Source organism: Pangasianodon hypophthalmus, chromosome 9, assembly GCF_027358585.1.
Source record: "Pangasianodon hypophthalmus isolate fPanHyp1 chromosome 9, fPanHyp1.pri, whole genome shotgun sequence".
Taxonomy (NCBI): Eukaryota; Metazoa; Chordata; class Actinopteri; order Siluriformes; family Pangasiidae; genus Pangasianodon; species Pangasianodon hypophthalmus.
Genome location: NC_069718.1, coordinates 26398715 through 26423712, shown reverse-complemented (window position 1 = coordinate 26423712; position 24998 = coordinate 26398715). Strand labels below are relative to the sequence as shown.

Sequence of the window (24998 nt, the reverse complement as noted above, 5' to 3'; positions counted from 1 at the left end):
TGAGTTCGTCTCATTCTTACCCTGCTGAGGTCTGAGATGTCACCATGAAAGATCACGTCTTACATACTGTTTAATGATTTAGGAGAACTACGTGGCTTGTCACAGATTCATGTCTTTCTGTGGAGGAAAAAAAAAATCAAAATTGCAAATCCATTCGTAGCTACATAGTTTAGCAGTGAGGAAAAATGTTTTCTGGTCATTCAGCAGCAGGTTCGTGTGCATCATCAACCATCAAAAATTCTCTCAATTCAGGTTTTTTTTTTTTTTTGCATTTTCAATGCAAAAAAATATCAGTTCAATATTAGCATTAAATTATTTTTGTTGGTATTTGAGCAGGTTTTAATCCTGTAACATTATATTAATATTAATATGTTAAGAATACATTTAACAAGCATTAATTCAATTCAATTCAATTTTATCTGTATAGCTCTTTTAACAATGGACTTTGTTACAAAGCAGCTTTACAGAAAAAAATACATTCAAGATATAAATTTTAAACGTATGAATTTATCCCTAATGAGCGAGCCTAAGACGATATGAGGAAGAAACCTTGAGAGGAACCAGACTCAAAAGGGAACCCGTCCTCATCTCGGTAACACCGGATAGTGCGATTATAAATCATTCTCTTCTATAACTGTGTACTATAGAGTCAAATAGTGCAGTTGTGTAACCAGGAAATTCATTACAATTTTCACATGAAGTCTGTTTGTTGAAGTTCAAACCGTTCCTCTCATGGAGACTTGAGTGCAAAACTGTTCATGGCAATTGCAGTCCTAAAGCTGTCACAGCAAAACTGTTGATATGAATTGTGGTCTAAAGCCATGGTTTCTAAGTGGTACCATCCTCAGTAACCTCAATGATCTTCAGGCTGTCCGTGTGGGACCATCCTCAGCGGCAGTGAGCGATCTCAACCGATGAGAACTCCAATCAGAAGTAGGGCATCAGGATGGATCAGGCAGGTCCGGAGAGCGGAAGGGGGCAGGATCACTGGTATGTCAGGAGTAGCATGTGTAGCTCGACAGAGAGAAAGGGAGAGAGAGGGAGAGAAACTGTTAGGTATGCTAATTGTCATGTAATGGCTAAGGAGAATGTACTTTGGGTGCAGAGTGCAAGCAGGGACTCCGGCAAGACTAGCTATGACAGCATAACTAAAAGAGAGAGCCAGAAGCTAACACAGACATGAGGAGACCCTGGGACATAAAGCAGCAGCCACTCCACTGTCAACAAACCTGAGTGAATGCGTAAGAGTGGAGGGACGACAGCATCCAAAGTTCCCAGTTCACCACAACACTCTATGCCTGTGAAACCCTCCAGACCTGCTCCTTTACCTAAGAAACACTATTCACAAAAGGCTTGACTAAACAAATATGTTTTCAGCCTGCACTTAAACACTGAGAGTGTGTCTGAGCCCCGAACACTAAGTGGAAGGCTGTTCCATAACTGTGGGGCTTTGTGAGAGGAAGCTCTACCCCCTGCTGCAGGCTTCATAGGGGGTAACTGTGATTAACTGCTTTTAGGAAGAGATTTCAATTCCATTTTACTCAAATAATCATTTTAACTTCAGCCTGCAGTTGAAAAACACCTTGACTCAGTAAACTAACCAGAGAACAGAAGACAGAATTTATTTTTTTTTTACACAATGGTAACTTCTCAGGTGGTTAAACATTTTCCTTGTGATTAGGAGGCTGTGGTCTTTTTCTCTGTTTTGACTCCTGTCTACTTACAGTATTCTTAGCCTATTTTATTTAAACTGCTTAACTGATGACCTATTTCAAAAAACACCCACATTTGGTATGTTGACACAGAGGTATGGCCTTGCTGTCAGTTATCTCTTCTCTAACTGTCTAATGCTGCATTTGACTTACCTCGGAAGTGGGAACTCGGAATTATGTCATTTTTGACCTCCATGTGTTTGCACTACAAAGTGGGTAAAAAAACCATGGACATCTCCATGTTTGTCTTTTGTTAGCAACAAGCTAGCAGCTAACGATGAGCGATGTATATTTACCTCCTCAAACTACACTCCTTGAATATATTCCTGTAGAGTCGGTGTTACAGATTTAACAAGTGAATATGTCTGTATGTTGATTGATCTAAAGCTAATACTTGTATATACTATAGTATAACTCATTTTAAGGTAAGAAGTAGCATTTTTTTCATTGCTGATCAGCCATGTTGATTTGATGTCACTTGCTGAACTCAGGGGTGAGGAGACCATCCCAAGTTTCTGCATAGGAATTCCGAGTTGAGCGTTTTTCTTTGGTTATTCCTAGTCAGAGGTTGGAAAGTCATGAGTTATGACGTCTAATGGAATGCAGCATTACTCTTATTGTCAGTTGAATGGAGAACAGTAAATCTGGTCCTGGATCTGGGCATCAGAAGCTGCAGGATTACATGCTGGACCCTGCAAACCCTCAAGACATGCCACTGACTTCACCTTTGTTCAGGAGCGTAAATATCACCCATCGTGCCTCTGTCTTCTCTGTGTCCAAATCTGAGTGCTAAACAATTTAGACTGCTATTCTGAGCCAAACATCATTTCCATGTAGAAGACTTGAAATTATCTAAATTAGGCATTTTTCCATTCAGCCTCAACTCAATCACACTTCATCACTTCAGCCCTCAGTGAGGCATCATGATGCTTTTTTAAAAAAAAATGCTTTTACTGTTTTAAAGCAAAATATCTATAGACACAAACACGTTTATGAGAATATTTCTCAATTTGTTCAGCATTAATCTATTTCAGCTATTACAATTCAGAAATTATGGCAGCTGTTCCCTGCCTTATATCAAAGAACTTTTTTTTTTCCTGCCAAAGAAAGCCAAACAGCTTCAGTTGCACCACTGCTTTATGTCATCCCACACTGCATTGGGAGGCCTCTGGTTCTTTGTTCTGTCTCACTGTACATGCCACATCCTGTCACAGTTAGAGTCACTGTTCTCATTCCAGTGAGCCACGCAAAAAAAAAAAAAAAAAAAAAAAAAAAAAAAAATACTGGTACTGGCGATATAGCTTACATTTTTCTTTCTCCTTAGATAGTCATAAAATGTGGCATTCTATATTCTCTTATTTTCCATCCCAAAATGAATTCATGAAACCGTGAATTTGTTAGTTTATGGTTATTTAGCCTCCTTCAGTAACAAGATAACAGGCTTTGATCTCTGGAGTTGTTTCCGTTATTTAATGAGCCTTGAGAGGAAGAAGGCAGCCTGACTCAAATGGGGTTAGGAGTAAGACTATTGCTGCATTCGACTAAAGGTCGTAACTCTTAATTTCTGACCTCCAAGCAGGAAAAAAGCAAAAGAAACGCCCCCTCAACTCAGAATTCCTACTCAGGAAAACAGGATGGTTTCCTCAACCCCAAATTCAGCAAGTGATGTCAAATCAACACGGCTGCTCACAGCATCAACAGTAAAAGTACCTTTACATGAGTTATACTGTATATACAAGTATTAGCTTTAGATCCATCAACATACAGACATTTTCACCTGTTAAATCTGTAACACTGACTCTACAGTTCACTGTTTTGAGGAGGAAAATATACATCACTCATCACAGTTAGCTGGCTAGCTTGTTGCTCTCAAACGATGAACATGGGGTTCCACTTTGTAGCTCGACTGCACAGAGGACAAAAATGATATTCATGATTCATTAAGGAGTCGAATGCAGCAGATGACTGAAACCCCCGAAACAGTAACACTGCATGTCCAATCCAAATATCACAGGAAAAGCTATTTCTTGCCACCTTGCAATGAACCTTCCAGGAAAGCAGGTTTCTCTACATATGGCTTAGAGAGTCCTGGAACTGAAAATGACTTTCTTAGGATTATATGTCATAAATCTACACAAAAACAGCACACAATTTTTGGAAAAAAATGAACACATCCCTGCCAGGGGTGATCAGTCCCTGGCCTGTGTGCAAGTAGCTTTCATGGAGGAGAGATCACCCCTCTAGATCCAGAGCCATCTTGATGCCAAGCTTCTGCAGACCTGCAATGAGCCTGCCATCCATTCCTTCATGTCTCCTCGACCAGCTCCTCATACGTTGCCATCTTTCTTTCCTTGGCCTTTTCCATTTGATCTTCCCAGGGAACAGTCAGTTCCAGCAGGACCACTTGCCTTGATGTTACCAACATCAGAACTACATCTGGATTGAATGTGGTCACTGTGATGGTATCTAGGAACCTGAGCTGCCTCCCTAGGTCGACCTTTAACTGTGGTGTGCAGACCACTTGTTGTTCTTGCCTGCAATGGTAGCTTCTTCCCTTGCCTTCACAAACATGATGGCCTGCCTTTCAGGGTGGCTGTGTTTGTTGTGCGCAATCCCTGTTCAGATGGCATCCACTATTGTCTGGAGTAACTAGTGGTGGTGCCAGCAGTAACGCCCTTCTTCCAGAGCCTTTGGGCAACAGCTCAGGCTGTGCACCAGGGACTGTCTTTTCTCACATAGCGGCCATGCTGGTGTTTATGCCATGCCCCAGTGGAAGCGGGTGGATGGGCTTTGGAGAACGTCATAGACTGACTGCATCAGAAATGCAGATTTACAAATAAATAAAAAATGAAACAAAACGTATTCACACCAAGTTGTAGCATACAGAATATGGAAATGTTCAAGGGGAGGGTGAATACATATGCAAGGCACTGTACACACAGCATGCTAAATGACAGTGGAAAATCCCAGCGTGAAAATGACAGGAGAGAGCCAGCAGGTCTTCTTCCTGTCCATAATGAGCTCTGTGATAAACAGTGGGATCTGAGCTTTCAGAGAGAAGCCGTGTTAGAACTACTGCTGTGTTTTATTTAATGCTCTAACAAGCTATCCACAAATGCTGGCATGCATCAGCATATTACATTCAAACCTCGCTTCCATAATGATAAATGAAATCATCCATTAAAGCAGCCACTTGGGCTTATGAGGGCAGATGATGAGCTGATGGAGCAGTGGGGTGTTAATGACAGAACCAGAGAATAGGCATAAATTGTAAAAAAAAAAAAAAAAATGGACAGATGATGAAGTGTATTCTATATTAATCCAATATCATTACATTCTGCTACTCACATACACAAATGCTCACAAAGCCATTCCTACATTTATACGTGTCTTTTGTTTGGTTGCTACAGAAGATAATGATCCATTAATGCCATATAAACACACAGAGAATGTGGAAAATTCTGGTTAGAGAAGAAAGGCCTAGTCTCCAGGCTGGTGAAGGATCCAGACTAGGTCATGATATTTGAGGTTATTGTGCAGTTGTGTAAAAGGCACAAAGTTAAAAGGAGTGTGTATCTTGTCATAGCCATGCCATGCACAGTGGTCCAGGATCCTGCTGGACACCACAAGCAGAAGTGCTCTCTCTGATCAACCTATATTTAATAATGTATGCAGTATATTCAGTAACGATGCTGACTCAGTCTCAGTGTAGGAAATTCCCACTTAAAGGAATTAAATGTGATCTACTGGAAATAGCCAGTGTGTGTTTGAGATAACACACGTAGACAGTGTAGTGTAACAGGCTGAACAGCCTCCGGAGCGCTCAGCTTCATGCTGTCAGTTGCCATAGCTCCCAGTCCTGCTGAAGAGCATGGATTACTCCGTCTGGCTCACTGAGTGCTGGAGGAGTGTTAGAGAAGAAACACTGTCTCAGACGCTACACACTCAATGGTCTGGGAAAGCACAAGTGCACACTGCAGACTTCAACAGCAAAGCTACACTGAAGATAATACAGCAATATATGAGTTATACAGAAATTAATCCAAAAATTAAACATTTAATAAACTCCTTTAACTGTAAAATAAATTCCACGGATCTCGCAGCACACAGATTTCATTCCATTACAAAACCCAGCTATTTAAATATTAGGCTCATTATTCAAATATACACAATAATATTTTGGGTATTTATCAGAGTCCTGGAGCTTTTTTTCCCCCTACAAAACACGTCAAGACATTGGGGCCAAACATACGGTCCACAGAACCTGATAAATTTCTAAACTGGCCGACCAAATGAATTTATGATCCATGTTCTGAATTATAGAATTATAGAATTAACGTCTTGTGGATTGTAATCGAACTTTTTAAAAATAAAATTTTAAAAATAAAACAAAAACTATCTAGTCTCTTTTAAGGAGAAAAATTGAGTGCCATAATCTCATCAACTGACAAAACATGCTAATGATAAGTAGCCTTTCATTAGCAAACGAAACATTTGACACTTTTCAAAAGAACCAATTTAGGGGTTTTATCACAGGTTTTACATTTTTCTTTTCATTTGTAAATAATTTTTAAGTCTGAATATCCTGCTAGAACATATTCTTTCATTTGTTTTGCTGTTTTTCCTTTGTAGAAATGTTGTGATGTCATTTATTAACAGTTAACGCGTGTCCTTTTAAACACCTGATACAGTCTATGCATCATCATCATCATCATCATCATCATCAAGGGATTTATTTATAATGGCACTATCCGGTGTTACCCAGATGAGGATGGGTTCCCTTTTCAGTCTGGTTCCTCTCAAGGTTTCTTCCTCATATCAGGGTCTCGGAGAGTTTTTTCTTACCACCGTCGCCTCTGGCTTTCCCATTAGGGATAAATTTAAAAATTTAAAATTTATATCCTGAATTTATATATTTCCGTAAAACTGCTTTGAGACAATTTCCATTGTTAAAAGCACTGTACAAATTGAACTGAACTGAATTGAATTGAATCATCAGCCCCATTTCAGGCCTCTGAAAAAAGAAAAAGCACAAAGTGAGTGAAATTTCTTTCAGATGTTTGTGGCTGGTCATTTCCCAGGGTCAAACCCCGAACTGTTCTATATTAAACACAGACTGGTTTTTACTGCCTGATACGGGGAAAAACACAGGGCACAAAGTTCAGTTCATAGGAGTCATCACACTCACAGCAAACTCGTGCACTTAGCCAATCTGACCCGGTGGGAACGAAGCAAAAAAGTTACATTACATTGGCAGTGTGTGAGGATACACTCGCAAAAACAACTTGCACTGAGCCACGGGGAGAATGGTAATGTCATCCAAGACACACAGAGCAATGTGCAAATGCCCAAGTCAAAGGTTTTTTTTTTTTCTTAATTTATCAAAAATGACTACTGTTACTATTAGCAGTAGCAGCATTACTATCATTCTTCAAGCATGCATTAATAATTTGTGTTATACTTTATCACTGCCTGATGTGAGGAAAGATGCAACTTGTATTAAGAATCCAATCAAAATTAGCTTGTGCTTGTGTGAAGCACAGATTGAAACCGACTCCATCATCCATCCTCTTGATACGTGAAAGTGTGATATACGTGATGTCCAGGCACTGAGAACCAGCTGTGGCATGTGGCCTGTCTGACCATTCACGGTCAGACAGGACGCGGGTGGAACAGGAATGCTATGTTCCCGTCGCTGGTCCAGACACGCACATACGTATATGGACAAATGACTTTCAGCCCTCTTTTTTCTGTCATGGAAAACTTTCAGCTTAAATACTTCAAAGTTCAATAAGAACAACAGCATCAGCCTCCTATTAGAGCGAGCCTCATCTAACTTCATCTGGTCCATTACGGGGCACAGAGACGGATTAAATGGGCCGGGTGTAGATAAGCAGCAGATATCCTAATGGCTTTACTCTCCGAGTAGCTCGAATGTCAGTCTGCGATACGATTCCTAATAAGACGTGAAAACACATGGGGAGACACACGGGACATTCCTCCAAGGACACAACTCAAGGAAGTGGTTAGGAAGTACTAGTCTGAAGAGCCAGGAACCAATGAGAGTAAAACTTCTTCATTTTGTATTTATTATTTACAACACATGCTCTTCATGTTAAACTTTACTCAGCTGCTGTATCATGTTTTTTGGATTTTGCTCAACGTATTCTCATTGGTTCCTGACTTTTCAGACACCCTCTAGTACACTCCTCAGACAAAAATCCTAATAAACACTGTTCGATTAAAGTATAGTGAGTGCGCTGAATGTTTTATTGTCTCTCCCGCTCTAGCAGAAGTTCTCTCAAAGAGGAAGAACCAGTGTGGTAAACGATGAAGGCTTTCTCAAAAACTCTTTTCAGGAAATTCCCACAGCATCTGAAGGAAACACACCGATTCACATTTTCTTTATCCAACCTTTTCTGGAAGTAAATAATTCGCTTGCATTTCAGTTATTGAAGACAATATCTATTTAAAAAAAGCTGTCATTAAGAAATACTTTTCGTTCTACGTGAAATGAGAAAGCACGTAAAAAGTGAACATGAAGAGTAAAGCAGGAATTGAAGACATTTATTCATAGTTTAATTAAACATTTACAAAAAGCATCCGACGTCTTTTATCTGTCATTATTCTGAATCTCTGTACAGTACGTCTCCGATGAGCTTCCGGATGGCTTCTGCGTCCCTCGTGTCTGTTGGATACGGAAACAAAATGCACACGTTACTCAAATCCAGACATACAGCGTGCGCACATTAACTGTTTTGCACAGAGATTTTGTAATGATGCTCATTTGGAGAAACTGTTGAGAAAATGCTTTACAAATTAAGGTCCTTTAGGTGTTGATTAAAAAAAGATCTTACAGATCATTAATCTTAAATTCTTACAGATGTTCATGTTTCCCATCTGTCTTAGGTGCAAATGATCGAATTAGAGCAGGAGTTTTCAGTCAGGGACCCCTTTAACTGTCAATAAAAGCTCACAGGTTTAGTTCCTGAACAAAACTCAGCTATTTAAATATTAGGCTCATTATTCAAATGTATAGAATAATATTGAGTCCTCAAGCTTTTTTTTTTTTTTTTTTAATTCCTATGAATATGAATATGTTCGGTCAGAGGTGCCAAACATTCAGTCCACAGAACCTGATGAAGGTTGTACTAATTCAGAATAATTCCATATTCTGAATTATTATAATCGTCTTGTGGATTGTAATTGAATTTAAAAGTATTCTCTGTTATTCCACTCAGAGGCAAAACAGAGCAACAGACTCAGGGCCATAAACTCATCTACTGACAAAACATGCCAATGATAAGTAGGCATTTATTAGCAAACTAAACATCTGATGCTTTTCAAAAGAACCAATTTAGGGGTTTCATGGTAATGAGGGTGAATACTTATGCAATCACAAGTTTTATGTTTTTTCATTTTGTAAAATATATTTAAAAAATATAACAGATTTATATCCAGCTTCAATAATATGGGCAGATTTGTGTAGATTCATGACAATAAATCCCGACTGAGTCCATTTCACTTCCATGTCGTAAATCTATAAAAAAAAAGAGGGGTGAATACTTATGCACACCACTGTATGTATATTTTTACCAAACTGCAGCCTGTTCATCTGTTTTGATCTTCAATCTTCTGTGCAAATGCTGATAAAATGCACCATTTAAGAGGAGTTGATGTGTTATTGGTCACTAAACTGATGGGTTTTTTTTTTGGTCTTGATCACCTGACACTGGACGGAGTGTAACGTCACCTAAAATGAGTCGGACATCCTGCTTTAGGTCCAAGTCGACTTTCTTTAGAGACTTATCTGTTTTGAATTATCGACGTTTGGATTAAACTCACTGAATTAAAGAGACCAATCAAACAGACTAAGAACTAGAAGTACTGAATAATAAATATAATAACATTGATTGATGGTTTTTTCCCACATTTCTTTTTTAGAGGAAAATAATCACAAGCCCACTGGTTATTCTTCACAGACGCCACTTTGAGAACCACCGCCTCAGAGAATAATGGTTTTGAAATACTATATGAGCTCCAAGATAGGAAACACTTGCGTCTGGGTTTTTTTTGACAATCTCAAGCTGTCAAACATGCCATGATGCTGATCTCTCACTCTTTTCCACAGCAGCATGAAAACAAACAAACAAAAGGCTTTTCCAGCTAGCTGTGTGTATTTGTGTGGGTGTGTACAGTGTGTGTGTCTTATGAGATGTGGACGGAGTGAACTCTAAAACCGAATGTCTAATGTAAAATAAAAAATAAATTAAAAAAAAAAAAAAATCATAATCGCTTTTAATTCTACTGCTGCCATCTACTGAAACATGATAATCACCAAACTGCATAAATAATATAATAATAACAACAAGCAGATATAAGATTGTTTTTTTTTTTTTTTGCCAGAGTCATAAGTCATATCATATTAATATCACTGGAAAGTTGAGACTTTCCTCTTTATAGCATTGTATAAACCTCAAAACGTGGCTCTGGGTTAAAGTGATTTAAAATGAGAAGGTCACGAGGACGGCATTCCGACTATTTAAAAAAATGAAACAAATGTGTGTGAGAGGAAACGAAGACATTTTTCAGCTTCATTCTAGGATTTCCCAGACAGCCAGGACAGATTCTCTCATTCCTAAGGAGTGTATTCGTAAATAATAAGCATTGTACAATAATAAGCATGGAATGTGCACGTGCTGGCCGCAGACTAAAGCTTTGGGACCCTACAAATTTAAAGCTGAGAGGTCCGAAAGGTTTCTTTAGCTTTAATTTATAACACACTTGCAAAATAGTCCATTCATTACTACATGAAAATGGGATCTGCTTTTGATAGCAGGTAATTTTGGGTCCACTTCCTCAAATTTTATTTCTAACCCCTGAAATTTTTGGACGTGCAGGCCAACAGAAACCAGGAGAGATCTTTCTGGAAGACATAACAATGGATAAACTTATTATTTCTGTGTAAAGCACCGGGTTTTATACGACACCAGTACATATATAGCAATAATGTATTTTTAGGAATTGGTTAGCGGGAGCCATCATGAGCTAGCTAAATGCACCGGCTAATAACACTCTCTTTAATGAGCTAACAAGCTGGTGGCACTTTGTCCAATTTCCCTACAAAAAAAACACTTCACACCGACTTCTCATTATCGCCTGATTTCGCTTCAGCACGGCGAAGACTGAGCTCCTGTACTTTTAGTCACTTTTCTGCTTTTTATTACACAAAATCAATGACAAAAATACAGTAAAGACTAGATTTTTTTTGTCTCTCCTTTCATTTATCTCTAATCAAGCTGAGAAAATCATGTAGAGGTGGCACAGCAGGCTCCAATATGTAATCATTATTATTATTATTATTATTATTATTAATGAAGTTCTGAACCTCCATTAAGAGCTCGCTGTGCTTCGGCTATTTCTGCATGCAAAGAAAACATGCGTGTTTCCATTTCTGCACTAATTTCTGCACAAGTGATGTGGTGGAGAACAGCAGCAAAAACCATCTGGAGCAAACTGACAGGGGGGTTTGTGCATTATTTTAGAAAATGTAAGTATGTCATAAATGAGCTTACTGATAAAATACAAGATTAGTATTCAATAACAAGATGAATATGACTATCTTTGCCATTAACAGTGTATCATTCTTGCCCAGAAAACATGACCCTGACCTCCTTCTTATAAAACTGCACACACTTCGTAAACAGCTTGGTTTACAGTTCATCAGGGAGATAATTATTTACTGAAATTAACATGGGCCATGTGGTTTGACCATTTGTAGACACACACACACACACACACACGCTTCTCCTCACCCACTCCCAGTTTGCTCAGCAGATCTGTGTATTCTGGCCTCTCCTCCAGCACTCTCCTGAGGTTGGTAGGTTCCATGCACTCCAGCTCGACCTTCCAGTACACGTAGATCTTGTGGCTGAAGCTCACGTACACCAGACATGGAATGTTCCTGCCCTGCTTGCACGCATACAGTCCTGCACCAGTACAGAACCAGAGCCATATACAGCAGATTAAACAGATTAATAGATGTGATGCAGGACAGTGCTAATGTAGGATCACGTATCCGGGATGTGGATGTGATTCCAATATGACATGATACTATGATTAGAAATCTAGAATAGTTGTGTGTGTGTGTGTGTGTGTGTGTGTGTGTGTGTGTGTGTGTACAATCAATGTCCACTTTAATAGGAACACCTGTCCACCTGCTCATTTATGCAGTTATCTAATCAGCCAATCATGTTGCAGACCAGGTGATTTTTTTCCCCAGTCTTCAGCTGTCCAGTTTCAGTGAGTCTGTGATCATGATGGCCTCAGATTCCTGTTCTTGGCTGACAGGAGAGGAACCTGATGTGGTCTTCTGCTGCTGTAGTGCATCCACCTCAAGGTTCAGCGTGTTGTGCATGCTGAGATGCTTTTCTGCTCACCACGGTTGTAAAGAGTGACTATATGAGTTACTATATCCTTCCTCACAGCTCGAAACAATCTGGCCATTCTCCTCTGATCTCTCTCATCAACAAGGTGTTTCCTCCCACAGAACTTTCACTCACTCGCACCATTCTGTGTAAACTGTAAAGACTGTTGTGTGTGAAAATCCCAGGAGATCAGCAGTTTCTGAAAAACTCAAACCAGCCCATCTGGTACCAACATCCATGCCACGGTTAAAGTCACAGAGATCACACTTCTTCTTCATTCGGATGTTTGATGTGAACATTAACTGAAGCGCTTGACCTGCATCTGCATCATGATTTTATGCATTGTGCTGCTGCCACATGATTGGATAACTGCATGAATGAATGAATGTGCAGGTGCTCTTAATAAAGTGGTCGGTGAGTGTATATATATATATATATATATATATATATATATATATATATATATACACATATATGAAAATACACACACACACACACACACACACACACACACACACACACACAGTGGAGTCCAAAGGTCTGAGAGCACTAGGGAAAATGCTTCTATTTTGTATTCTTTTCTAATTTAACAAACAAATCACAAATTATATTATAGACAACGACTTGAATTTCAGAGTGTTTTAGTATTTGGTTTGTCCCCTTTTTGCTTTAATGACAGTGTGACTCCAGCTGTCATGGACCTGCAAAACCTTATGCTCCATTTTAGATCAAATCCACGGGAGTGTCGTCTGATCACACGCTTCAGTAGAACAGATTAGGCCTGAGGAAAATCTTTTGTACGCAGCAGTTAACATGCGTAATATCACAAATGTTCGTACATGTAAATAGGAACCTATTGAGTATTAAATATTCAAGATATTGAACATTCACTTTCTTTGTTTTAAATATTTAAAAATTCTAAACCTTCTGTTTATTTCCAAATTTAAATGAAAAAAAAAAAATCCCAGATTTTCAGTGTGCTCTCAAACTTTTGGACCACACTGTATGTCATATTAATATAGATGATAATCTCACAAAATGTAATTTACAGGCTCAGGCTAAGGCTAAGAGTGATCTATTCCCATTTAGAAAACAATATCCCACATTTCCTGTGTGTTTGTGATTGTATTAGATTTAAATGAATACCAGTGGGGATTAAACCAATACCTCTGTAGAAATATACAGCATACATGTATTGTGATTGTCTATAAATGAATCTTGCTTTACTGTATATGCGTCTTTTACTGTTCCACTGCAGTACTTGTCATTTAATGTGCTTTATATATAAAAAAGAATGATGTAACCTCTCTGCAAGGTGCACTCATCCTCAATACTCAGGATGACAGAATAGAGGGCTTAGAAAGACAGAGAGGATGAAAACAATAAAGAAAGAAAGGTTGAGATTTCTCTAAAGCTCCTACACTGACAACTAGTGGTGACCCATGTGATCACAATAATGCTTGCTATCATGCTCCATTCCAATTAATTCAGCTTTTCACTGACGCACAGGCTAGAAGACAAATAACACCATACCAGCACAGAAAGCATTCACGTTCTCATCAAACTGGAATCGCACAACCATGCGATTATGGTCGATGATATACGTCTGGCCATCCCAGGCACACGCCACCACCTCCTCTCTGCCATCACCCTAAACACAACATGTACACAACAAACAAGCACACAGTTTAGGTCAGTCAGTTAAAATGTGTTAATTGTGTAGTATGTATTTGTTGATTGTGAGACCTGAGTGTCACTGTTAGCACAAACTAGCATTAATCGCTTTAATATCCTGGTATTACACTAGCCTACTGACCGTGACATCCAGCTTCTGCAGTGCGAAGAGCTGGTGATCCACCTGCACCGACCACAGGAGCTGCTCAGAGCTGTCCATAAGCTTCAGGGTACCTGCAGCAATAAAACAAACATTATATAACTGAAAAAAAATACATTAACACATTATCTGTGGCCTGACTCTATATAAAATATATTACACCAGATGTATGTTGTGCATCTGTTCTAGTGCATTTCCCCAGATCTGATGACACTCGGGATCGGGAGTTTCAAGATGAAGTCATTCTCAGCCTTAAATCCATACACAACTCTCAGTTTTATATTTTTCTGGTTAATACAAAAACACATTTTAGGCTTTAACAGACTTGGATCAGTCTAGATGTTGAGCCTCCAAACTATCAGGAAATGTTTTTATATTATCTGTGCATAATGTCTATATTTAGAACAGTGCTTGTTTTTATCGTCATTTTTTTCAAGGCTAGATTCAGGAGATAAATAGATGAACATGGAATTAAATATGGAGGTTTGTCAAATGCAGGTTGTATGGCAGGAGCTCATGTTGCTTACCATCTAAAGTGCAGAGAGCAAATAAGCCTCCTTTAGAGTCGTCCTCCTTCGACCCTACAAACAACAACAGGGCAAATGTCACCTCCAAAAACCTTTCAGAATACAAAATGCTATCATTACTTGCAACCGGTGTTAAAGGTAAGCTTTTTATTTGTTATACTGTCAAACGATCTTGATCTTTTTACTGTGCTGCCTGCTGTTAATATTATGCAAAGCACTTGGACACATTTATTGGTCCACTTTATTAGGAACATGTGAACATTCATGCAATTACCCAATCAGCCAAAATCATACAGACACAGGTCAAGAGCTTCAGTTAATGTTTCACATCAAACATCAGAATAATCTCAGTGACTCTGAACGTAGGATGGGTGTTGGTACCAGTCCGAGTATTTCAGAAACTGTTGCTCTCCTGGGATTTTCACACACAGCAGTCTCTAGAGTTTACACAGAATGGTGCAAAAAAAAAAAACACACACAAAAAAACATCCAGTGAGCAGCGGTTCTGCAGGAGGTAATGCCTTGCTGATTAAAGAGAGTCTTTACAAACGTGGTGAGCAGAAAAGCATCTCAATGTGTCGAAGCTTGAGGCAGATTAGCTACAAGAGGAGAAGACCACATCAGGTTCCACTCTTCTCATCCAAGAACAAGCTACGCTGGGGACTGGCTCACTCAAACCGGACAGATGAAGGCTGGAGAAAATGCCGTCTGGTGTTTAATCTCCAGTTTTGGTGAGCCTGTGGCCTCTCGACACTGACGTGTGTGAAAATCTCAGGAGATCAGCAGTTTCTGAAATACTCAAAGCAGCAACCATGACATGGTCAAAGTCACTGAGATCACATTTTATTCCACATTCTGATGTTTGATATTAAAATTAACTGAAGCTCTTGACTTGATCCTGCATGATTTAAAGCACAGTGCTGCTACAGCGTGATTGGCTGATTGAATAATTGCCTGTGAGCAGGCATACAGTTGTATGGATATATACATATGTATATTATTTTTTGGAACTTTGCTTTGTGTTGATACACATGTATAAATGTATCAGAGAGAAAGAGAGAGAAAGAGAGCGAGAGAGTGTATGTGTGTGTGTGTGTGTGTGTGTGTGTAGGTACATGCAGTACCCCTACTGATGCTGCCTATCAAATGGGTCGACACGTTCTTGTTATGAATGCGGCCGGTGGTCAGGTGAAGAACGATGTCTCTGGAGGGCCCTTCTCTGTAGCAGGAGCAACAAAAACATGTACACCATCATCTGATCTCTTTCCTTGTTTCTTATGAACATCATGTCATGTGTATCAACCAGCATAACAATAATCAATGACATCCATTCATACGGATCCTACATTTTATTGTTGTCTGCACGTAGTACTGAATTCATTACTTCTTCTTAATTAATAAAACTGGCCTCACTGCTGAACGGCAAGCACGCTGGGGACCATGGGAACTCCAAAGTACTGAACAGGGTAGCATCATTCAATTATCACTTAGTCATTTATCTTTTAATTCCTACTTCCGAGGGAAGTCGAATGCAGCATGGGAAACAGTGACACTTTAACAGGCTCTGATCCATAATTTCTCCCAGATCATTCAGGAGACATGGCTAAGAGCAAATCTGTAATCCTGCATTTAAAAGTAAGTGAAATGAGACTCAGGACCGCTCACCCTGCAGAAGCGGTCGAACGGCTCTCTCCAGGCGCCACAGTGCCATCTTGTGTCCAGGAACAGAGCAGGATGGCATAACCACAGCCTGGCTGAGAGACCATGAGCTCGGGCCTGCCGTCTGGGGCTGGGTTCACTGACAGACTGTCCACCTGGAGGTAAAAAAGATCGAAGCTGTCAGTGTGCTGAGTGCGACACTAGGCCAGCATTTATTCTGTAATATATAGCATTTTGTATATTATAAGTGGAGTGTGTTTATTATAGGTTCTATGTTTGGACCAGGACTAGAACACCAGACTGTGGATGACGGAAAGAATAAAACAAGCTACGAATAAATATACTGCAGTACACCTTAGAGCTAGCATTTATTACATGCCTTGTGTTTAGCTGTGCCGGTGTGTATAGTTACAACCCCCGCTGTTTTTCCTACAACTAGCTTGCACTTGATTCTGGTAGAAACACTGTCAGTTCCTTTAACAGCTTTATACTTGGTTCTACTTTACTTTATTTATTAACTGCTGAAAAAAAAAAAACCTCATCAGTTCATTAAATAGTCTGATGTGAATTGCTGAAGTGTGTGAATATGTACCTGCCCCTCCAGGAGCCATTTCTTCAACAAAATCAGCTGACCGCCAGTCAGGTCGGTGGCATCAGACGGCTCCTCCCAACGGAAAGCTCGCACCACACGGTCAGTGTAGCCCACGACAAGCTCGCTGCGGCCATCACCATCTAACACACACACACACACACACATATATATACAACTAAACAATCTAAACATCTCACTCTACAAAGTAACTAGATGACATTTTGCCACTCATTCAGGGACTGAACTGTGATATTTGGAAACATTTACAGCGGATGTAAAAAGTTTACACACCCATTTCCCACCTTTAATGTGATCTAGCAACCAAGTAAAAAAATAGCAGTGTTTTAGGAAAAAGAAAAAAACTTCCAATAACCTGGCTGCATAAATGTACAAACCCCTTAACTAATATTTTATTAAAACACCTTTTGCTTTTGTAATACAGCACTCAGACTTTTTGGGTAAGAGTCTACCAACTGAGTACATCTTCATTTGGCAACTTTATTCCACTCTTCCTTTCAAAAATGCGCCAGATCTATTAAACTGTGAGCGGATCTCCTGTACACAGCCTCTTCAAGTCATTCCACAGGTTTTTTGATCGGATTTAGATCTGGGCTCTGATTGGAACAGTACAAATCATTGATCTTCTTCTTCTGAAGTCACTGCTTTGTTGACTTGGTATTTGTGCTTTGGGTCGTTATCGTGCTGGAAGGTGAAATTCTTCAGTTGTCTAACAGACGCCTGCAGGTTTTGTGCCTAAATAGACTGGTGTTCAGAGATATCCATGATCCGCTTTATCTTGACTAGAGTCCCAGAGTCCCAGCTGACGAGAAGCAGCCCCGTTCAAGCCGATCACTCGTCACAATCACGGAGAGCATGATTAGCAGTCTGGAATTATTTTGGCAGGAGATTGCCTTTTGGGAACTGGCTTTGTGATGGATGTTTTAAAGTGCGCATACACAGTGCAGTAGCCCAGAGACTGGCTGAAGAGATTAAGAAAGGTGCGAGACAGCTGATTAGCACAGTGCCCGAGTGTCGCTGCTGTGAGACCCCAGACAGCTGCCTTCCTAAGCTTCTGTTTCCTGAATAAGCAGTTGTCCTGATGTGTGCAGGGGTGGAGGTTGTACGTTCAATCAAAACTGTCTGTGAATGGGGCGTCTGCGGTACGTCTGAGGCCTGGAGTCAATATCTTTTGTGTGAATAAAACATGTTCAGTTGTTTTTGGTAGCGAGGTGTCTGACATTATGGGGATTTGATTTGCAACCTGGGATATGGTCAGATGAGACAAAAGTATAGTGCTGTATAGGGTGGGTTTGGCATAAAAAGCATGCTTATATGATAGCATCATGGACTCACTGTTGTGCTTCTGACATTGTGTGTTAAAATGATATTTGTATAAAAAGAGGAAATAGATGTTATGTTGGACTTTGCTATAATGATATGTTAATAAGACTACACTCCAAATTATTATTTATATTACTGTTTACTAATTTACTGTATTGCAGGAAATGGGGTGGAGATAGGAAGAGGGTGGAGCCAGGTGAGGTCATCTGTTATTAGAACGGAAGGTAGGGAAGGTGAGAAGTCAGAGCAGGAAGTTAAACAGTGTATAGAAAGTGTGAAACTTAAAAAAAAACTTAATTACTGGCTTTTTCATTTCTGTATACTCCTGAGCAAAAACAGGCCCAAAATGCCAAATATTAGGCTTTTAATGGTCTTAACAACAAATCACTGCTCGGAAAATGAGCAGGAATGAAACAGATGCACTCCTGAGAGCTCCTGTGCCTCCATTTGCTGGTTTCCTTTTGCTGCAGTGAACTGTTTGTTTGGGGAAAAGCTAGAAACAGGGAAATTCACTTCTATAGTCTTCTTGTACACAAAGGTAAAATCATCATAATGATTCAAATGTTTCATGTAAAATTCAAACTAACACATGTCTGGGTGTACAACATTTTCCAAAAATATCTTCTGGGATGTTTTTTTTTAAAAAAAGATTAGTGATTATTTGGTTCTCTGCCGCACCTGATGCAGCTCATCAAAGGCCACAAGACTTAAACATTTAAAGAAATCAAAGGGAAAAGCTCTCGCATACTAACTTCCTTTATCTATTTGTTTCATTCTTGCTCATTTCCTGACCAATGATTTGTTGTTAAGATCATTAAAAGCTTCATATTTTGTCATTCTGGGCTTGGCCCATTTCGTGTGTTTTGGATTATTGGTGATACAACCTTTTTGGACATTTGCTGTTTTTTTTTGTTCACTATAAATAAGTGTGATTAATTACATTCGCCCACACATCAGCCGGAAACACCGTGCTCCATCAAACACAGTGACAGTTCAACAACATACAAAACTGCCAACACACTCTATGAAGTACCAGGAGATTGTAAATGAAAATATGGCGGCCTCTGTACTACTGTGTTGTGGTTGGATCTTCCAGGAGGACGATGTTTCCAAAACATTCATCCAAATTGACACGAAAATGGTTCAATGACCACAGAAACAAGCTTCTGACATGTCCGTCCCCGGCCCCTGAACTCAACCCCAGTGAAAACTAGGAATCTGGAGAGGTTCTGTACTGAGAAGTGCTCTCCAAATTCCTTATTCTGTGTTCTCCATCTTTATCGAGAATCATAGGAGAAGACTCTGTGCTGTTATGTTGGAAGAGGGAGGTTTCACAAAGTAGTGATGTGGTTCTGTTAAAAAGATATTATATTGCTTATTTTTAAGGGTGCCAATAATTCTGGAGCTGGTGTTCCACAATATGAAGAGTAACTATAAATGGATAAAGAAGTATGAGGTGTGAGTGCTGTGGTATAAGAGGGATAAAACACTTTGTGATGTGCTGTTACAGGATAATAATCATCTACGTTACAGCCCGTAGTTTTAAACCTGAAAAAGGTTTCTGTGACAGTCTGCTGGTGATCTGCTCACCGATGTCACTGATGAGCATGACTTTAGTGTTAGCAGGGATGTGCTGGGTGAAACATGGCTTCTGGTCATCCCCAAACAACCACTCGGGCTGGCTGGACGATTCGGCTTTGGCTGCATCAGAGGCGATGTCAAACAGGTGGAACCAGCCTTCTGCACCTACAGCCACCACAAGGTTCTACCGCAGAAGACACGCTAGTCAGAACCAGGACGTAAAGATACATAAACATACATAAACACAATGTCACAATGTAAAGAGTGATCCATACACACTACCTTACCTTGCCTTTATTACAGAGGTCTCCTACTCCCACACACGTTAGCTACAACAGAACACAGGTGTGAAGATTCTGCACCAGTAATTTGCTCAGACGGGAGTCTGTAGAAATAGTTCACGGTTTCATGCGTTCGCGTGAAGTGTGCGAATCTTTCTGTTTTGTGGCAGCCAAGTTCATTCTCTTTCTCAAAATCTTTCAGACTGAATTGTTTTCATAATAACAGCGAGAGAGAATAATTTGACTTACCATTCCCACACATGTTCTAGTGAGCCAGGGCTTGGAGTCGTCGTTCTTATAGATGTACAACTTGCCACTCGTGTCGCCGACCACAAGTTCATTCAGCTAAAGAGGAAAATAGAAGTGATTTCATTTACACACATATCTCTAAACACACAACATTTATTCATCTTGTTTAAACAATTCAGCCTGGTCAGGGTCATCGTAGATCCAAAGCCAGGGAAGACTGAGCGCAATACACCCTGGGCGGAACACCAGTCCAACACACACAGTCACACACACACACACACTCACACACACTCACACACACTCACACACACTCACACACACTCACACACACTCACACACAGTAAAATATAAAAATCCTATTTGAGAGCATTAGCTGTGACCATTGGAGAACATCCCACTAGCTGAACACCAAATGACTCCGATGACTATCAGATGGAATGTACGCTACACACTCACACACACACTCACACACTCACACACACACACACACACACTCACACACACACTCACACACTCACACACTCACACACTCACACACACACTCACACACTCACACACACACTCACACACTCACACACTCACACACACACTCACACACACACTCACACACACACTCACACACACACTCACACACTCACACACACACTCACACACAGAACACCAAATGACTCCTTTATCAGACAGAATGTTGCTACACATCATGGGGAAGCTGTTACTTCAAACCCAATAACGCTGCCTCAGAAATCAGAACTCTGAATTACGTCATTTTCAAACTCCATGCATTCGAGCTACAAAGTGGGGAAAAAAATGGACGCCTCTATGTTCATATTTTGTTAGTAACAAGCTAACAGTGATGAGTGATGTATATTTCACTCCTCAAAACAGTGAGCTGTAGAGTCACTGTTACAGATTTAACAAGTGAAAATGTCTGTATGTTGATGGAACTAAAGTAAGTCAGAGCCAAATTAAGTCAGAGGTCAGAGGTCGCATGCAGCGTAAGTGCAGTTGTGTAGGCAGGAGGCAGTTTATTAGTCCGCCATCATGACTTGGGGACTGTGAGAGTGTTGCACAGACTGTGGCGACTGTTTAGACTCTTCAGCAAATTTATTTCAAAAAAGATCCTAGTGACTATTTGAGCAGATGATGGTGACTCTCTTGCACTCGATATGGTTCTGCAAGGTGAGAGCAGCTTCACTCGGCTCATCCCCAGTGTGTTAAAAGCCAAACTGAGCTGTGCTTGTGACCAATCACTGATCACCACTGTTCTCAACGACCAATCACTGATCGCCACTGTTCCCAACGGCCAATCAATGATCACCACTGTTCCCAACGACCAATCACTGATCACCACTGTCTTCAACAACCAATCACTGATCGCCACTGTTCCCAACGGCCAATCACTGATCACCACTGTTCTCAACGACCAATCACTGATCACCACTGTTCCCAATGACCAATCACTAATCACCATTGTTCTCAACGACCAATCACTGATCACCACTGTTTTCAACAATCACTGATCGCCATTGTTCCCAACGGCCAATCACTGATCACCACTGTTCTCAACGACCAATCACTGATCACCACTGTTCTCAACGACCAATCACTGATCACCACTGTTTTCAACAATCACTGATCGCCACTGTTCCCAATGGCCAATCACTGATCACCATTGTTCTCAACGACCAATCACTGATCACCACTGTTTTCAACAATCACTGATCGCCACTGTTCCCAATGGCCAATCACTGATCACCACTGTTCTCAACGACCAATCACTGATCGCCACTGTTCCCAATAACCAATCACTGATCACCACTGTTCCCAACGACCAATCACTGATCACCACTGTTCCCAATAACCAATCACTGATCACCACTGTTCCCAATAACCAATCACTGATCACCACTGTTCCCAATAACCAATCACTGATCACCACTGTTCCCAATAACCAATCACTGATCACCGTTGTTTGCAACGACCAATCACTGATCGCCACTGTTCTCAACGACCAATCACTGATCGCCACTGTTTGTTTCATCCTTGCACTTCATTCTTTGTTTTAAACTCTTTTCTTGAATATATTTACTAATAAAAGTAAATATTTTTGTGTTTTTGATAGACAGTAGAGTATACTGTGTGTGTAAAAGGTCAGTTTTTGGTGCCGTGACTAAAATTATTCTATTCTAAAGATCTTCAGAAAATCTTCCTTCTTCACAGATCCTAATTTATCTTTTGGATTTGCCAATAATCAGGATTAATCTATGAATATGCAAATTAGCATGTGACGTCATCTGGCGACTTTCTGAGCGTGCTGCAGCCACTTTCCCCTGAAAAGAGCTGGTGGTGAACTTACAGAGTCGTTATCGGCGTCTCCGAGGCAGATCGCATGAGGAAAGAGAGATCCTGTGAAGTCCAGACACACACGCTGAACAAAACTCAGAGAGCGCATCACTGCACGTGCACTGCTGCAGAGAGTGTGAGTGTGTGTGTGTGTGTGTGTGTGTGGGGAAAGCTATACCACTACTGACACAAAAACACAATAACACCTGTCATTTTAAACCGTATCCCACTTCATCCTTCTTCATTACACAGAAGAGAAGTTCTCACAGAACATCATTAACATTTTAACAGCTAATGACAGCAGCAACAGCTTCCGGCTCCAACACAAACACAAACACACCACGTGACCACAACGATGCGGAAGTACTCGAAAACCACTGTTACCTTTCAAAATAAAAGCCTGGGTAAAAAAAATCATAAAAGCAAAAAGAATACACGAGCAAATCATGTGGCATTGAGTACATCTTTAAATAAAACAGAAATTTGAAGAAGGTGATTGATGGAAAATATGTACTAATATGACACAAAATGGACCAACAAACTGAACAGCCCTGTTAAATAAGCAACTAATGCCCTAATGCTCTAACTGTGTAAAAACTGGGCTTATGTATAGAATATACACATTATAGAGTGGAAATAAAAAAGGTCTACACACCTCTGTTAAAACTGTAGGTTTTTGTGATGTAAAAAAATGAAACCAAGATAAATCATGTCAGATCTTTTCCCACGTATGGTATAGCAACCAAAAAAATCAAGTGAAAAACAAATAAAAATGTTATTCTTTATTTTAAAAAAAAAACTTACAATAACCTGTTTGGATAAGTGTGCACACCCTTCTATAATAGGGCATGTGACTGTGCTAAGAATGAACCAATCACATCTCTGGGCTATGGCATAGGGTGGCTATGGAAACCCTTTTTCACGAGAACATCCAAGCTCAGCTAAATCACCCCAAACGGTGCAGCAAAATGTGTAGAACCTTTTGGGCATAATTCTAAAAGATAGGTTTTGTGCAAAAACAAGACAGTTTATCACCAAAAGAACATCATACCTCTGGTGAAGCATGGTGGTGGCAGCATCATGCTATGGGGCTGCTGCTCTGTTATCTATTTTGGCTGCAAAACCTGCAGGCTTCTGTTAGACAGCTGAAATTTCACCTTCCAGCACAATAACGACCCAAAGCTCAAATCCAAGTCAACAAAGGAATGGCTTCAGAAGAAGAAGATCAATATTTTGGAATGTCGCAGTCAGAACCAGGGGAACGTATGTATAAAACTTCTCAGAAATGCTCTTAAGAATAGTCTAATTCTTAGCAAAAAGTAGGACTTAAGAGTAGGAGCTTTATATAAAGAAGCTAAAAGCAACTTTCAGCAAAGTCTAAGACAAACTTTTAAGTGCTGACTGAGTGGCACTTAAATGTTGTGAACTAAGGACTATAGTGATGTCACCCAAAATGGCCGCCCTCAACCTCTGAATCAGCCAATAGTGAGCCTGCGAGGGGAAAGTCACAGCAGCATGACACCACTCATTCATGTTTTCATTAAGACATTGAAACAATTATTTTAATATTTAAATTTATTTTAAAAATATGCAACACTATTACGAATAAATATATGCATTTATTTTATACAATTTTGCACAATTTTAATTTTAAAAGAGTTTCAACACATGAAAAATGTGAGGCTATTTAAGTAATTAAGCTGATGAATCACATCATTCTAATCTGCACTCACAGCTTTATATAAACGAAAGACCAGAGTTGCTTATCTTAAAAAAAATGAATTACAAAGAATACCTTGAGGATCAAGCCTGTATCATTTTATCAACTCCCTGTCATCATATAATTCCAACACCTTCTTTCTTTATAGGAAAGTGCATGATCTCTGCTTCTCTGCTGCCATCTTGTTACTCCTATCCAGGCTAGGATCCTTCTCCAGCACTCTTAAATAATTTAGGAGCTGAGACCTCGTCTTAACACTTAGGAACCTTTATGAATCACACTTATTCTTAAGTCTAGGAATAAAACTCAAATTACATCATTCTTAGTATTTTGACACACTTAAGACTAACATTTTACTCTGAGCGGATCTATATCCTATCAAAAACCTGTGGAATGACTTGAAGCGGGCCGTGCACAGGAGATCCCCTCGCAGTTTCATAGCTCTGGAAGAGGGGAATAAAATTTCCAAAAGAAGACGTGCTAACTTGGTAGACTCTCACTCAAAAACACTGAGTGCTGTATTACAAGCCAAAGGTGCTTTAATAAGGTATTAGTTAAGGGGTGTGTATACTTATGTAACCAGGTTATTGTAAGTTTCAGTCTGTTTGTTTTTCACTTGAATTTTGTTGGTTGTTAGATCACATTAAAGGTGGGAAAATATCTGACATAATTTAAACTGGTTTTATTTTTACATCACGAAAACCTGTAGTTTTAGACTTTTTATGTCGGCTG

General features: G+C 39.8%; 1 protein-coding gene across 2 annotated transcripts; it reads right to left on the bottom strand.

Moving 5' to 3' along the window:
• Window positions 1-7961: 7961 nt before the first annotated feature.
• itfg2 (integrin alpha FG-GAP repeat containing 2) lies at window positions 7962-22903 on the bottom strand. Of its 2 annotated transcripts, none has more exons than XM_053236603.1 (12): window positions 22560-22903; window positions 20204-20299; window positions 19961-20002; window positions 19683-19857; window positions 16752-16891; window positions 16166-16314; window positions 15616-15719; window positions 14501-14554; window positions 13956-14047; window positions 13673-13790; window positions 11528-11701; window positions 7962-8400 (listed from the first exon to the last, which is right to left on the bottom strand). In XM_053236603.1, exons 1-12 carry the CDS (start codon window positions 22653-22655, stop codon window positions 8336-8338), a joined length of 1305 nt encoding a protein of 434 aa, XP_053092578.1. In that variant the 5' UTR covers window positions 22656-22903; the 3' UTR covers window positions 7962-8335. The 2 variants fall into 2 exon arrangements, with proteins under 2 accessions (XP_053092578.1, XP_034163605.2); XM_034307714.2 differs by having other exon boundaries at window positions 15625-15719; window positions 22560-22902.
• Window positions 22904-24998: the final 2095 nt, after the last annotated feature.